This window comes from Glandiceps talaboti, chromosome 1, assembly GCF_964340395.1.
Source record: "Glandiceps talaboti chromosome 1, keGlaTala1.1, whole genome shotgun sequence".
Lineage (NCBI taxonomy): Eukaryota > Metazoa > Hemichordata > Enteropneusta > Spengelidae > Glandiceps > Glandiceps talaboti.
In genome coordinates this window covers 31,746,004-31,762,331 of record NC_135549.1, presented here as the reverse complement: position 1 = coordinate 31,762,331, position 16,328 = coordinate 31,746,004, and the positions used below count along the sequence as shown (strand labels likewise).

General features: G+C 34.1%; 1 protein-coding gene across 1 annotated transcript in view; it reads right to left on the bottom strand.

The window, feature by feature from the left end:
* The window catches only part of LOC144435839 (aminopeptidase N-like), a 16,450-nt gene extending 2,501 nt beyond the window's left edge, over nucleotides 1-13,949 (bottom strand). The window contains exons 1-14 of the mRNA XM_078124478.1: nucleotides 13,270-13,949; nucleotides 10,469-10,739; nucleotides 9,861-9,981; nucleotides 9,176-9,330; nucleotides 7,880-7,993; nucleotides 7,561-7,698; nucleotides 7,036-7,167; nucleotides 4,972-5,147; nucleotides 4,522-4,616; nucleotides 3,374-3,507; nucleotides 2,701-2,904; nucleotides 1,476-1,552; nucleotides 1,055-1,165; nucleotides 1-162 (exon numbers count right to left, since the gene is read on the bottom strand). The exon at nucleotides 1-162 is cut by the window's left edge and continues 3 nt beyond it. Of these exons, the coding sequence (XP_077980604.1) occupies nucleotides 1-162; nucleotides 1,055-1,165; nucleotides 1,476-1,552; nucleotides 2,701-2,904; nucleotides 3,374-3,507; nucleotides 4,522-4,616; nucleotides 4,972-5,147; nucleotides 7,036-7,167; nucleotides 7,561-7,698; nucleotides 7,880-7,993; nucleotides 9,176-9,330; nucleotides 9,861-9,981; nucleotides 10,469-10,739; nucleotides 13,270-13,949 (2,570 nt within the window). The remainder of the gene's footprint in view (nucleotides 163-1,054; nucleotides 1,166-1,475; nucleotides 1,553-2,700; nucleotides 2,905-3,373; nucleotides 3,508-4,521; nucleotides 4,617-4,971; nucleotides 5,148-7,035; nucleotides 7,168-7,560; nucleotides 7,699-7,879; nucleotides 7,994-9,175; nucleotides 9,331-9,860; nucleotides 9,982-10,468; nucleotides 10,740-13,269) is intronic.
* Between the last annotated feature and the right edge of the window lie 2,379 nt (nucleotides 13,950-16,328).

Sequence of the window (16,328 nt, the reverse complement as noted above, 5' to 3'; positions counted from 1 at the left end):
ATAAGTATCCAGCTATCACGTGAACACCCCATAGCACTTTCAAGTGAACGTCTATTTCCACCAAGCAATAATTTGGATTGTTGGTAGGCAAACTGCCATTCTGCAGGTCCACCGTGTCTAATAGCAGTACAGTAAACTATATCCGTGTATTCCGATGGAATTCTAAGAAAGAATTATTAATTTAGTAAATCGTGGAAATCAAATCTGGTTTGTTACGTAAAATACGATCTCCTCCGATTCTGTTTCTAACAAGTGACCCCTTAATTTCCTTTCTCTAAAACATATAAACCTCCACAATATTTCTCTCCTTTTTTAAAATGGTAAAAATGTTGTCAGACGTGAAAAGAGACATGACTCCTATAATTAATGGCACGGGTTCAATCTCACCGCTGTCATCACTTTGATCATTTTAAAGACATTATCACGATTGTTTCCCACCACTCCGCGGCTCCGCACCATAACAGTTCATTTATGTGAAGGCACTACACTAATTACATGTAATTCCCGTGTTTCACGATTACTGACTTATAAGTCCCATTTTGCACAAAACTTTGGACAGTCTTTTCTCTAGGCGATATGAAATTCGATCTTTTTTGTTAGTTTTTCACAATATTAAAGGATGGTATAGCCTTTGATAACTTACACTAATAATAGTCTTTTTTTTGTAATCAATATGATGTGGTTCAACATGTGTGAAAAGGAAATGTCGCCAAAGAGAATCTGATTAGCTGACAAGGAAGGTGGAGATTTTAGGGCAATGCCCAACAGTGACAAAAGCCAGTTTCAGATAATGGTAGTACATTCACATTCCACAAATAAATGAATAAGGGTTTCGTCAGCTAGGTTACACAAAGTACAGAGACTACTGTTAACTCTAGGTAACTTTAAAGGCAGTAAATAGTAGGATAGGAGTGTTATGTGGTCTCCCCTCTTTTCATGTGTGCACATAGACACAATAGCTACATACAAGCAACCAGCCCCACTCCCATACACAATATCAGTAATCTCGTTTGAGGCTACAAATGTGTCAGACTAACATGATATTTTTCCTTACGGATTGATACCAGGATCTTGCATCCACTCTCGATATAAATTCAATGCACTGTTTATGCAGTCTTCGTTACCATAACGACAGGAAGTTTCTATTGCATTGATCCGTTGGTAACTTGGAAAGAATGAGAAAAAGAGAAGATGGTGAAGATGTTTTATCTTTGAGACGAAGTAATTTAAGGCGTGTTTTTTTTTTAATTGACTTCAAATAAAATAAAATTCCGCCCTACCTACCCATTTTCTGAAGTCATGTCATCGGAAACAAACATTTTTTTTGCTTAACAGAAACCGGCATATGCATTAAAATTAAAGTTTGCATCAACTTCATCGAAAATTGTATCTCTTTGATAAATTAAGTAACTCGTTTTCTTGGCTCCACTCAATCTATGGATTATTTTGTCTCTAGTTTGATAATTAAAACTTACTAGTCTAGTAAACCTCCTTGATTGATGTCCCAGCCAAGGTTTTCGTATAATGGTGAAATCTGGTACTTCCAATATAACTGTAGATGTACAGAGAATGAATTGACAGAAGTATTTCATTGATTAGGTTAACATTAAATTCAAATTTTAAATCAAAGTATATCATACCCTAAAATTTATCTTATCTTTATTCATTTAATCAGATATGTATCAAAACGATTGAATAAGTAGTGAAATATCCCACTGTTTGTCGATCTCAGTACGTCCTCGTTCAAGGACTTCATTACGATTACACACTAACGTAAATGTAACTTGCAACCTTATAGGATAAACGTTATGTTGTGCTTAATTGTTTTCTTGCCATAATTTGACTCACGATTGAAACATTTGCTGTCATAAAATTCCGAATAAAAATAAATTAAATGAGAAACAAATCTTCACAGATATTATTATTTCTTTTCATTTTCAGAATCTAGTAAAGACAGCGTACTGAATAAAATGTATTATATCAGTTCTAGTGAATGAATTTAAATATTTATTATAAAACGCAAGAATAATATTTCGTCAGGATGTAAATCATAGACGAACTTCTATAAATGAATAATAACTTCAATTTGTGAACACTATTTGTTCATCACATCCAAAATGGAGCGCATACATAGCAACAACAAAATGTAAACAAAGAGGCGTTACTATGTAAATCATACATATTTGCTGAGACCACAGTTCCATAAACGATGTTTCATCAATATGACTGAAGACTATAGATAGTATTTCGTTTATCGCCTCCCTTACATCGAAACTATTATGAATATCACTTATGAAAAGATAGCCGTAAACCTCAACAATTTTATTATACCTTCGTCGGGCGAGATACACATATCTTATTGTAGTGCACGTGACCTAAGGGGAACTTGTCACTACGAGTCGCTAGATGAAAGTCTTGCATTTATGAATACTTTCTCTTTTGAAGATGTAGAAAAGAGTTTCCGTCTTAACGTACATTTTGAATTCCCCAAAAGTTTACTTTCTGAAAATTTAATAGTTGGATTATGACTGTGTCAATTGTTTATTCGTAGCATACATACGCCCTCTAACGAAGCGGTCTTGGCATTGCAAAACACAATATTGATAATCGTACATCAGTGGGGTACAACCGAAATACAAAGGCCCTTACCATTAAATAATTTAGATAATCAAATAATTTTAAAAACTCAAGATACAACACCTGAAACATGCCGAACTCCGACGTCCTCAACAACTTTTGATGTGTAAAAGTTATTGCACGTAGAACCAATTCCCATGGGGGATATTCCTCCTCTGTATCCATATATTCTGTTAATTTCAATCCGTACACGTGATCTATGTATCCTGTTTGTGATATAGTCAGTGCATCGTCTAGCAGTGACGACCTGGTTTGACTTGGAAACACCTGTGTGAATAAAATGTTACAAAACTCTGATACAGTACTGTACAAAATGACTAAATGCACAAACTTTCTGTAGATAGACTTCGTTGCATAGATGGCTAGAAAATCAATTCACAATTTCTTTCTTAAATTACAATTAAATTTACCCGATTTCTTTGTATTGACAACTACAACAATGCATGATAAATGTACACGTGTTAAAAATGACGTCATCACTAAATGTTTTCCCATAAACCTTTACAGGAAATACCCCAAAATGGCTGAACACTATAAAGTGCATGCAGTTGCGATTCCTTACAAGGGTTCAAAATTGAAGTTATAGGGGGTACTATTTTATGACGCCAAACGATAATCAATTCTGCATCAAGTGTACTAAAAACACAAACAAACCTGACAGGACTTTTTGTTTTTTAAGTGTATCGAGCAAACAACAACTTTAATAAGAATGATAATGAAATTAAAAAAAAAAAACCTTGTGGTCGCTCTTCAATTGCTCCCGAAGCCTTTCCAAATTTGAAGTATCATAGTTCGTGCGAAAGAAACCTCGCTGATCAATATTAAATAAAATCCAGTCGTCCTCTGAAATATCTTCCAAAATTATTTCCGCTATGCAGAAAATAAAATAAGAACGATTTCAATGTTATGTCATGTTTCACATATTGGTAACTATGTATCGTGTACAACTTGCAGTTGGGAATGGTTGTCCCTGTTAAAGCCTTTGTCGATAGAGCAAAATCAAAACTTGGTGAATTGTTCCATGTGAAAACGGCACAAAACGATAGATTATATTATTTAATCGTTGGTGGCGCTTGTGTGAGTAGCTGAGATTGCCAACGTCAAAAGTGATGTACTCGACTAATAATAAGAAATGATTGAAATTGCTCCAATGCCAGGTGTATGTTTAATATCACAATTTGTGTTATCTTATCAGTAGAGTAAAATGGATTACATAGGATCTGTCTTTTCTTCTGGACAAACATGTACTATAACTCTATCTGCCAGACAGCCGTTTTTCTATCCTAATCAGAACTAGGCTTATTAAATATCAAATCAAGTTATATATATATATATATATATATATATATATATATATATAGTAAAGTAAAACAGTTTAACAAAGTAGTAGTTTTGGTTTAATAAACCAATTTCCAAGTACAGTACTTCATACATATTTAGTTCTTACTTTTAAGGGTTTCTACTCAATGACATTCCATACATTCAGAACGGAATCAATAAGATGTTATTGTTTTTAACCCCGACTGCATTGAGGTGGATTTCAGGTTTCTATTTGTCATGTCCACTTAATAATAAATTGAGAGATATTTACTAAAGCACTTTTAGAATTTACCATCTTATGGAAAAGTTATAATATTTGATAATATAAAGAGATCTTGGAGAGGAGCCTCTATGATATAACCAATATACAGGTACTCGGTTAACGTAGTTTGTGTTCGCAGACATTGGCGGTCTTGGCTGTACAATAACATATCAAGTTCATAGTACAGCACAGCATGCAATATCAAATACACAATATAATTAATCTGTTATTTAACTATAACATAATTTTTTCGGTATCTTTAATATTATTATCCAACCCATTTCAAGATAAAATTGGCTTACTTTCACTTTCTCCTGGTGTCAACCAAGCTTCAAGGGGTTGATAAATTTGATTTCGACTTTGATATGTGTATGTTAGTGGTACATACCATTCATACCTAAAACATTAACACAACAATAAAAGTTACGATTTCAAAATAGAATTTGACATTTGTTTTGATTTGAATACAAAATGCTGAAAGTGAGATAAGATAGATTCTCTCCAATATAAATATTGTTATATGTTTGCATTTGTCAGAAATTATTAGAATATAATAATTGTATATTTTTTTATTCTAATCCCATGAAGGTATGTCTTCATAATTGATAAGTTCAAAGTTAATGTATAATTAGTAATTTTTGTTACTGATTGACTACCATGTACAAAATGGCAGCTGTAAGCTTATATGACATCACAGTAAACTTACCCAAATGTAGCATACTCCTCAGACGTACGTGTCACAGTAAACTTACCCAAATGTAGCATACTCCTCAGACGGCTCGTCGTTAGGGTCGAGTAGGTAATGAGTTTGGGTAATGACGACTTTGTCTGTACCAGTACGGGTAACAGTTACTAACGGATGGCCGGCTTGTAGAGACCACGTGTCCATAATTGTTTTTACGTCATTTCCTTTATCGTTATCGTCTGCCTAGTGACGTAAAAAAATGCAACAAAAAGAAACAAAATAACTAAAATACTCAGTTACAGGCTACATTCATTGTGATATCTCTTTCGTTAGATTGGTTGAATTTTCAAGAAAAAAATCATGTTCGTGTTATCCAAGTTTTCTTAACTTACGGCATTGTTGCATCTGTTACATAATCAAAGCAACGACAACATAGGTACGTAATTCTTAAATTCAAAATCAGCTAGATTTGTAATTATTTTACTCAAATATATCAAGTGATGGTTATATTATATTTCAGTAACTATGTACAATACTACAGATGCCTTCTAATATCAAGTGATGGTTATAGTATATTTCAGTAACTATGTACAATACTACAGATGTCTTCTAATATCAAGTGATGGTTATAGTATATTTCAGTAACTATGTACAATACTACAGATGCCTTCTAATATCAAGTGATGGTTATAGTATATTTCAGTAACTATGTACAATACTACAGATGCCTTCTAATATCAAGTGATGGTTATATTATATTTCAGTAACTATGTACAATACTACAGATGCCTTCTAATATCAAGTGATGGTTATAGTATATTTCAGTAACTATGTACAATACTACAGATGCCTTCTAATATCAAGTGATGGTTATAGTATATTTCAGTACCTATGTACAATACTACAGATGCCTTCTAATATCAAGTGATGGTTATAGTATATTTCAGTAACTATGTACAATACTACAGATGCCTTCTAATATCAAGTAATGGTTATAGTATATTTCAGTAACTATGTACAATACTACAGATGCCTTCTAATATCAAGTGACAGTTATATTATATTTCAGTAACTATGTACAATACTACAGATGCCTTCTAATATCAAGTGATAGTTATATTATATTTCAGTAACTATGTACAATACTACAGATGTCTTCTAATATCAAGTGATGGTTATAGTATATTTCAGTAACTATGTACAATACTACAGATGCCTTCTAATATCAAGTGATGGTTATAGTATATTTCAGTAACTATGTACAATACTACAGATGCCTTCTAATATCAAGTGATGGTTATAGTATATTTCAGTAACTATGTACAATACTACAGATGCCTTCTAATATCAAGTGATAGTTATAGTATATTTCAGTAACTATGTACAATACTACAGATGCCTTCTAATATCAAGTGATAGTTATATTATATTTCAGTAACTATGTACAATACTACAGATGCATTCTAATATCAAGTGATGGTTATAGTATATTTCAGTAACTATGTACAATACTACAGGTGCCTTCTAATATCAAGTGATGGTTATAGTATATTTCAGTAACTATGTACAATACTACAGATGCCTTCTAATATCAAGTGATGGTTATAGTATATTTCAGTAACTATGTACAATACTACAGATACCTTCTAATATCAAGTGATGGTTATAGTATATTTCAGTACCTATGTACAATACTACAGATGCCTTCTAATATCAAGTGATGGTTATAGTATATTTCAGTAACTATGTACAATACTACAGATACCTTCTAATATCAAGTGATGGTTATAGTATATTTCAGTACCTATGTACAATACTACAGATGCCTTCTAATATCAAGTGATGGTTATAGTATATTTCAGTAACTATGTACAATACTACAGATACCTTCTAATATCAAGTGATGGTTATAGTATATTTCAGTACCTATGTACAATACTACAGATGCCTTCTAATATCAAGTGATGGTTATAGTATATTTCAGTAACTATGTACAATACTACAGGTGTCTTTCAATAAGCTGCAAAATATCATTTCCGAGTCCTCAACCAACAACAATAACAACAGACTCAGCTTATGCAAACGTTATAAGTTAAATCTGTAATCATAAATTGAAAATGTATTTATTTACCTTTTGAAGACTTGCCCATAGATCATCAGTGACAACACTGTCATAAAGATTGTCATTGAGATAGAATTGTAAACCTTCATAGATGGTTTCATTACGTAAAAAGGTGTTTAAAGTTCGCAAGATGGATGCTCCCTGTGTACGGAGAGAATAGAAACCAATGATTACACGAGCACGCATGCACGCACGCACGCACGCACACACACACACACACAGACTCACACACACACACACACACACACACACACACACACACACACAAACATGTGTGAATATATATTTGAAAAAAAAACATGCATTTTGTCTGTTTACGGCATTTGTCACGATTTAGTGTGTTCGTCTATCTGTACTGTCTATCAGTCCGTGTGTCTTTCACTTTGTATCGATCGATCGATTGAGCGGAATGCAAATGTTTGAAATGAAATTACCCTAGAGAAAAGATAATATATATTCCTACACAATGTTTTAGTGATAACACATGTAATACTAGTACTAGTAGTTGAAAGCAAGGTCCTAAATTACATTTACCTTGCTATACGATATAGTATCAAACATAGAGAATACTTCATCCATCCATCCAGTACTTCTCACAAGTGGTTTAGATCGCGATGATGTAGAATCCGCAGATAAAGCAGATGCCATATCACCTGTCATAAACTGGTCCCACTGTAAAGGGAAGCAGAATATAATTGTAGAGAAAAATCAAATGGGGAGGAAGGAATTAGGGGAAAGGAATTCGAAGGAGGAAATTAAAAGACTGCAAAAATGAGGCAAATTAGAAGAAAACAATCAAAACATCTTTAGCTCCAACATTACGTACATAAAAATGTATCGGTAACTAACTTACAATTTTCCATTCTGGATGAAATCTGTGAACACCCATATACGGCACATAGGTGGCAAATCCTTCATTTAGCCACAGATGGTCCCACCAATCAGGAGACAGTTTATTACCAAACCACTACAAAAATAACAATTGGGATAAATAACCAGATACATACATACATACATACATACATACATACATACATACATACATACATACGCACACACACACACACACACACACATACATTATTATTATTATTATTATTATTATTATTATTATTATTGTTGTTGTTGTTGTTGTTGTTGTTGTTGTTGTTGTTGTTGTTGTTGTGTTGTGTTGTGTTGTGTTGTTTATTTTTGCTAGGTCAAATGGCATGGTTGTCATTAAGGTTTTCGACAACGTCTCATGTGTCAAAGTAAGGAGATATTTCCCTAGCTTTTGATAACAGGAAACTCTCGAAATTCACGATAAATTCCACAGTGAAAAAGGAAATGTATCTCATCTTGAACTGCGTCTTTGCAGAAATCACAAATTCTTTCATCCCGGTCTAAATTAGAAAATCTACCAGTTTCAATTTTTAAAGGAAGAATACCTAGTCTGAACTGAGCTAAAAGTGATCGGTTACCACGTGACAAATTATACGTTAAGTAATTTTCCAGACCATAATGTTTTTTGAAAGTAACATATGTTTTTAACTTAGGCTTTTCTTTCACATTAATTTCCCAATTATTACCATGAAAGATTCTCAGTTTTTCTTTGACAAATGAAATATTACATGGCTCCATATTATGAAAAATTCCTTGTATACCAATTTCTGTAAATAATTTCAACATATCCTGGGCCCAATTTTTTGAATTTAACTCCCATGAAAACATCCTGTTATCTGGCATAGATAATTATTATTATTATTATTATTATTATTATTATTATTATTATTATAGAAACAAACAGGGAGACAGACAGGCAGATACGGACAGACAGACAGACAGACAGACAGACAGACAGACAGACAGACAGACAGACAGACAGACAGACAGACAGACAGACAGACATTGGACTTAATTTGCTGCTATGCAAAATTTTCAGTACAGGGCAGTTTGAGTAAGTGAACTTTTATGGACTTGACAATCAATGTGTTAAAATTCTTTTCGATTCTGGTACAACATTTATTTTAAAAATCTGAGCCTAAATATGACGACGATGATTAATATCTTTGAAAACTAATTTACGAAACAAGTCTATTCTATGCAAACATATATGTAATTGACCGGACAAAAGAGGAAAAACTATATTTCTGTTCCTACATGATCTTACCATATGTATGATTTCATGTGCAACTATCTCAGCCACTCGCTTTTGAGTAGTAGGAGGGTGAACATCCGGGTCATACAACATAGATGTATCTTGGTACAAAATATGGCCCCAACATTCCAGAGCACCAGAAAGAAAATCAGGAAATGCTAACATATCTGGAACAATAAAGAACTGAAACTTGAACACGGTACATAATATGTATGTTCAGAATGTAACATTTACAATTAATTTGGTTACATTCCGCCATTCACACATTCGTTCAAAAAATCAATTATTTATTGGCATTGAAGGAACTGCAGCAAGGTTTACATTGATAACTTTGATTGCACTTCAAGTCAGGGATCACAAAGTATAATTAATAAATGACGGGAACGGACAGGCTAGAGAAAAATAAACCAAGACTCTTTGGTCATTAACTGACGGGGAGGGGCGGGCAATAGGAAAACATAAACCAAAACACTTTGGTCATTAACTGACGGGGAGGGGCGGGCTATAGGAAAAATAAACCAAGACACTTTGGTCACTAACTGACGGGGAGGGGCAGGCTATAGGAAAACATAAACCAGGAGTTTGCTTGCTGGGTATTTAAGGTTAGTTGTTATCAAGCATACCTCCAGGTTCACTTCAAGACGTCGGTTTCAAGACATTAGCTACAAGACAAAATGTTTTTATTAGTTGTACTCACCCATCTTTGGAATGGAGTATGGTACTTGGTAGTAGTCTTCAAAGTATGTCAGTAAAGCGACTCCGATATAGAGTGAATAGTTGGCAGCATACAGATAGTCTTCCTGGGCCCAGACACGAAACTAGTTTGATGACGTTCACCATGGTAACAACGATGATAATGACGTTGATAACAACCGCCATGGTAACGGCGACGGGGATGATGTTGATAAAATTAACAAAAGGAATTGTGATTACAAAATTGAAAGTGAAATGAAGTGAAACTATATCGTTATACATCGAACTGTTGTCCACTTCTTGCTTTTCAGTAGTTTTTAATTTAATTTGACGCAATTAATAGGTTTTTTTTAGAGTTCTTACTATATCTGAAAGCGTGTGATAGTGATCAATGGTCACATTTGATTGGGTGACTTGTTTGTATAATTGGTTTGTATTGGCTTATTTGATTGAATAGTTAACGTGTTTCTTTTTGATATAAAATATTGTCCTGAGAAATCAACGTCATATTAATATATTATTTGGTGTAACTGTTAATAATTATAATAATAATGTTGGTTTTTATTTATGTCATTTCCAATCTGTGCTCAAAGTGTTTGATAAATGCCTTACCAGTATATTATTTGGTGTGGTCATCTCAAGACTTGGGAAGTCGGTTAACGAAAATGAAATGAGATAGGTGGACATGATTACACTTGTATTAAAGTATGTAGTATTCCATTCTCCGTCACTCTCAAAGGCGATTTCATTCATATTAGCAAGAGCTCGTCTGTTTGGTCTATGTACCATGATGATGTCAAAGGTGGCCTTGAGGTTTGGTTCGTCAAGACAAGGGAAGGTCATCCTCGCCCCATTAGGTTCAAATACTGCTCCAGCAATCCACCTACACAATAAAATGTGTATATTATTCATGTAGTCCTGTACATATACCAAAGTCATACTTGAATATACTATAATAAAATAATAATAATAATATATTAATAAATGTAAATAGTTGTGAATGAATGAATGAATGAATGAATGAATGAATGAATGAATGAATGAATGAATGAATGAATGAATGAATGAATGAGCGATCGACCGTTCCTTGTACACCTAATAGTTTGATCGCAAATATGGTTATTTATGGAATTTTGTTGTTCGGATAAACATTTGTCATAACGGAATGTCGTTAGAGCACAGAGTGGGTAGCTATATATTTTTTTGTGGGGACCGAGGGTAGCAATGTTTTCTACTACACTTTCACTTACTAATTCTTGTTAAAGTGTGGCCGCAAAGAACACCGCAAACACTTGTGCAAATACCCCGAGTATGCCCATTGGGATTCTGTCATATTATCTACTAGGTTGATGTTATGTTACGTCGTCGTCGTCGTCGTCGTCGTCGTCGTCGTTGTTGTTGTTGTTGTTGTTGTAGCGGTGTGACGACAATACACAAGTTTATTGCCACGATATGTGTGTGTGTGTGTGTGTGTGTGTGCGTGTGTGTACACACAATATACAAAATTGGTGATGGTACATTCGTTATTGTTTTGAAAGTGGTTATTAAAAAAATAAATAAAAAAACGTTAGTCTAGTAAATAAAATAAATGTTTAATAATTTTTTGCCTCAACACAATTATATATAGTCTGAAACTATATCAATTGATTCATATCTATCAATAGATGTCAAATTCATCTCTTTAACTGATATGAAACATTAAAACATTATATATTAAAGGTTGATTAAAACAAACACCCTGTAGCTAAGAAGGATGGAGTCACGGTGAGGGGAATAGGGGTCAAGATGGGGAAGGGGTCAAGATGGGGGTAGGGGGTTTCGATGCACAATGTTTAAGCAATCTACGTTTACGTTCGACCAACTAACAAATAAAAGTAACATTCATAATTATGGCAGTCCGTACTTTTCTTCGCAGTGACGAGGTCAAATGTCATGTGGTGTTGCTCGATATTCTGCCCATCTGACATCGATGTGTCTCATTTGCAATCAGTAGTACAGATCTATACTATCACATGTAGTCATACAGTAGTATAGTACTGTACACGGGGGTCACATCATATACATGTATTTAGGTACAACTTTATAAACATGGCTTATAGGACATAAGCATATAATGCTGAAAATTACATTATCTTAATATCTTACATATTTCTGTCTCGCCAAGATTTGCTATCATATCACTGGATAGAATAGAAGAGAATGCATAGTCGTGTTGTCAGTTTGTCACATATCTTTACAGATTAGATTACAGCTTTAATATGTCAAGTCTTTGTAATCCCTTGAGTTTACTCTAATATAACCTAATTTAATACTTTGTCTGTCACCTTTTTCTGATTTCCGGAACGATTTCAACCCAGTACCTAATTACTAATGGAAATCAAATTTGCGCTGGAGAATTACACGACATTCCACTGTAAACCTTAATCAGTGGTGTACATCTTCTCTTCATATCAAATGGGGTTATTCACTACAAGTTGTGATGATGCAATGTTTGCCATGGTGATAGGTATCTCAAATCAATACCAGAATGCGAGGTCAGTACGACGAGATAACACTCCAATTTATAAAAAAAAAAGGCGAAGCAACACCACTGACAGAACGATAAGGAGGAAAAAATTTGTGTTTTCGATAACATGGCCTCAGATGATAGGGTAGGTAGGTCGGGATTTTATTTTATTTTATCTTTTCGATTGTATTCATTTGTTGAAAAATATTGCTTCGTCAGTATACCCCCTTCTGTGATAGTTTGATGAAATATGTATAGACATCACTGGGGAAAGAAAACAGACATGTATGAAGGCCAAGAAGACAAAGAATTTCTTATCATTTTGTTTTAAATGTTTAAAATTATTTAAGGTCGGTGGCTAAAATTAGGGTCGGTCGGGTTATCGGAAGCACACATTTTTTTATTTACCAGATAACTACACCAGCCATAGCCCCTGTAAGTTAAAATTAACCTTGCTTGTTAACATTTGATTGTAAACTTGGAAAACAGAACATTAACGCTGTGTAAGATTCAATCTAAGAAATTCACCTTCGTTCATTCCGATAACACTTTCTTCACTCACCTAAAGGCATAATATGAGAAATACTAATCGACCTTCATGTTGAAGTGAAAAACAATGGATATATACACTACAGTAACTCTTCTCTAATCGTGATCCTGTTCCATATTTATTTTAGACAACCAGCCCACAACATATATTTTTCTCCATACACACGTGACCGATGGGTAAAACATCAAATTCAGTCAATGAAATATTGATTGTAAAAACAACCACAAAATAGTTAGATCTCGTATTATACATAGGCCACACGCTATTATCTGGGAAATACGTAATTGCACTCAATAAATTATGTGATCTGATTTTCACTTACTTATGAAAAGTGTTGTAAAACTTTACATAATTTACCTTGTTTCGGTGCCGATTTGGTAACTGCTACGATAGAAACCAAAATAAAACGGTGTGTCATTGAGTACAGCATTGTAACTCATCCTCACCGAGTACAAGTCCCCTTCCTGCAAACTCTCTTCTAGTACTAAAACCAAGAAGTCGTACACTTCCTCAGTATACCAGTCCTTAATACCTATAGTGCTTTGAACACTCTCCCCAGTAAGATCAAGTAAAGAAACTTGTATGGAATCATAGTCAATGTCAAGGTCAAGGAAATGTAACGTTATGCTGTCAGTGGATTCATAACACTTTAATATGATATTAACTTCGCCATCGTAAGTGAACTTTTTATCACCATCAACATCATCCAAGTATACTTTGAGCCAAATATCGTAGTGTTCAGGTTTCAGAGTCTCAGGAAGTCTCCCGTTATACGGTCCCCTTGGATCCTCTGTCGGTGGTTCATCGGACGGCATAGGTGGGGGAAGAGGCTCTATGATTTCCAATGGCGGGTCGCATTCTTCGGTCGCCGGAACAAAATAAAATACTAAAGCGACGAACACCACTATAACGATGGCCACGACCGTCAGCAACACAGCCGTTGTCCTGGATACGAAGCATCCTTTAGCATCCTTCTTATACAGTGCTTCTTCACTCCAATGCTCTCCAGCTCTGTAAGTATCACGATTAGACGCCATTGTGGTGGATGTATTCGAAAAGCAATCATAAAAAAACTTCAACCAACTCCGTATATAGATAAGCTTAAGATACTTCTACACGTGATCACGTGATTGAAATTTACATGTCGTGTTAATATTCATGCCGGTTGTATGTATGCTTGAATGAATGTGTGTGTGTGTGTGTGTGTGTGTGTGTGTGTGTGTGTGTGTGTGTGTATGTGTGTGTATGTATATGTATATATGTGTGTATGTGTGTATGTGTGTATGTATATGTATATATGTGTGTATGTGTGTGTGTATGTATGTGTGCATGTATATGTATATATGTGTGTATGTGTGTGTGTGTGTATGTGTAGTTTGCACAAAGTTGTATATTTATGAAAGTATATTTATATAATTTATGTGGTGCAAGTCAGGTGTTCTCTATGTGTAAAGATAAGCAATATGTCAGGATTGTTAACATTGCATTTCTGACAAGAATTGTGGTTGTTGTTGTTGTTGTTGTTGTTGTTGTTGTTGTTGTTGTTAACTTTGCATTTCTGACAGGAATTGTGGTTGTTGTTGTTGTTGTTGTTGTTGTTAACATTGTATTTCTGACAAGAATTGTGGTTGTTGTTGTTGTTGTTGTTGTTGTTGTTGTTGTTAACTTTGCATTTCTGACATGAATTGTGGTTGTTGTTGCTGCTGTTGTTGTTGTTGTTAACATTGCATTTCTGACATGAATTGTGGTGGTTGTTGATGATGCTGTTGTTGCTGTTATTGTTGTTGTTGTTGTTGTTGTTGTTGTTGTTGTTAACATTGCATTTCTGACATGAATTGTGGTTGTTGTTGTTGTTGTTGTTGTTGTTGTTAACATTGCATTTCTGACATTGTGGTTGTTGTTGATGATGTTGTTGTTGTTGTTGTTGTTGTTGTTGTTGTTGTTGTTGTTGTTGTAGAAACGTAAAGGTTTAAATGGTCTTCATAACTGGATATAGTGACGAGGTTTTGAATTTGCGAAAAAAACGCAAAAGTGAAGCTTAAGAGATGTACCATAAAGCTGTACCATGCTATAATTGTGTTCTGATGTATGAATCGTAGTTGGGACAATTAATGATAGTCTCGAACTCAGGGTACAAAAATTGTAGATAACACAGTCTCTCAAAACTAGTAGAACCATCGATGTTTCGAGTGACATCTCTGTAACTAGGTGAAGGTACGTATAAAAGATAACATCATATACACGACAGTCACTTAATAGAACGAACTGCATTCAACAGTTTGATATACAGCAGCATGATATCAGACTTGTGTATATTACTAACTGGGTTGTGAATAAAATATTTGTTTTCGAAATAAAAAATTTCAAAGTTCGACACAGTAAATTAGTAAAATGAAGTAACCACAGACTTACTGACTGACTGACTAGACTAGACCCTATATTAACAATCGTGTGAATCATTAAAACATTATATAATTGTAGCAAAAGAGTATTTGCTACTGTATCATGGTCTCCATCATTGTTACTTTTGATCACCTTGGACTTTGGAATTCATGGTTAACTTGGATCATTTTAGAAGTAGCCAGGGAGCAGATGGACGCTCTTTGCCTTGCCTTCAGCTCGCTTCTGTTTTCTAAATTGAATCCATACTTTATTCCAACATTAAATTCTTATAAACATAAATTATACAATATTCAAATGACTGGATGATAAAATCATCAACACCGTAAATGAATAAACCAGAGTATTGTTGCCATAATTATATTGACGAATATGAAAAGTAGTTAAACAATTTGATCATGTCATTGTCAAATGGGAAATGATGTTCTGGTACATAACAGCCACCCATCAACCACCAAACACAATATATATGTTTATTCTCACAAGCATACACAAATATATACACACACACGCACATACATACATACATACATACATACATACATACATACATACATACATACATACATACATACATACATACACAGTCCATACAAAGCAGAATAATTTTAGCAGTCAGTGTCCACCTTTCAAAAATACTTTGCTATGGTTAACTACAATATGTACATCAATTTGGACAATTTGCAATATGTGACGCCTGACAGAAATAAAAGATTTTTTTTAATTAAATCGATCGCAGACATACAGCCTGGTTCATGTTAGTGTCCACTGGCTGTGTTAGTTCAATTCATTTAGACAAAATGTTGCGCGCAGAAACTCTTCATTCAACTTTCTATCTTAAAGTGTATCATGTTCAGTTTCTTATTGGTTTCTACATGGTTGTATCAAACAGGGCCAGTCAATGCTAACATGAAACGGACTGTAATGAAACGTATCATCAGTTCATATATACTTGTAAAAGATATATCGTTATCACTGTGTTACCATAGTGACGACCATAACACTGATACTTGATA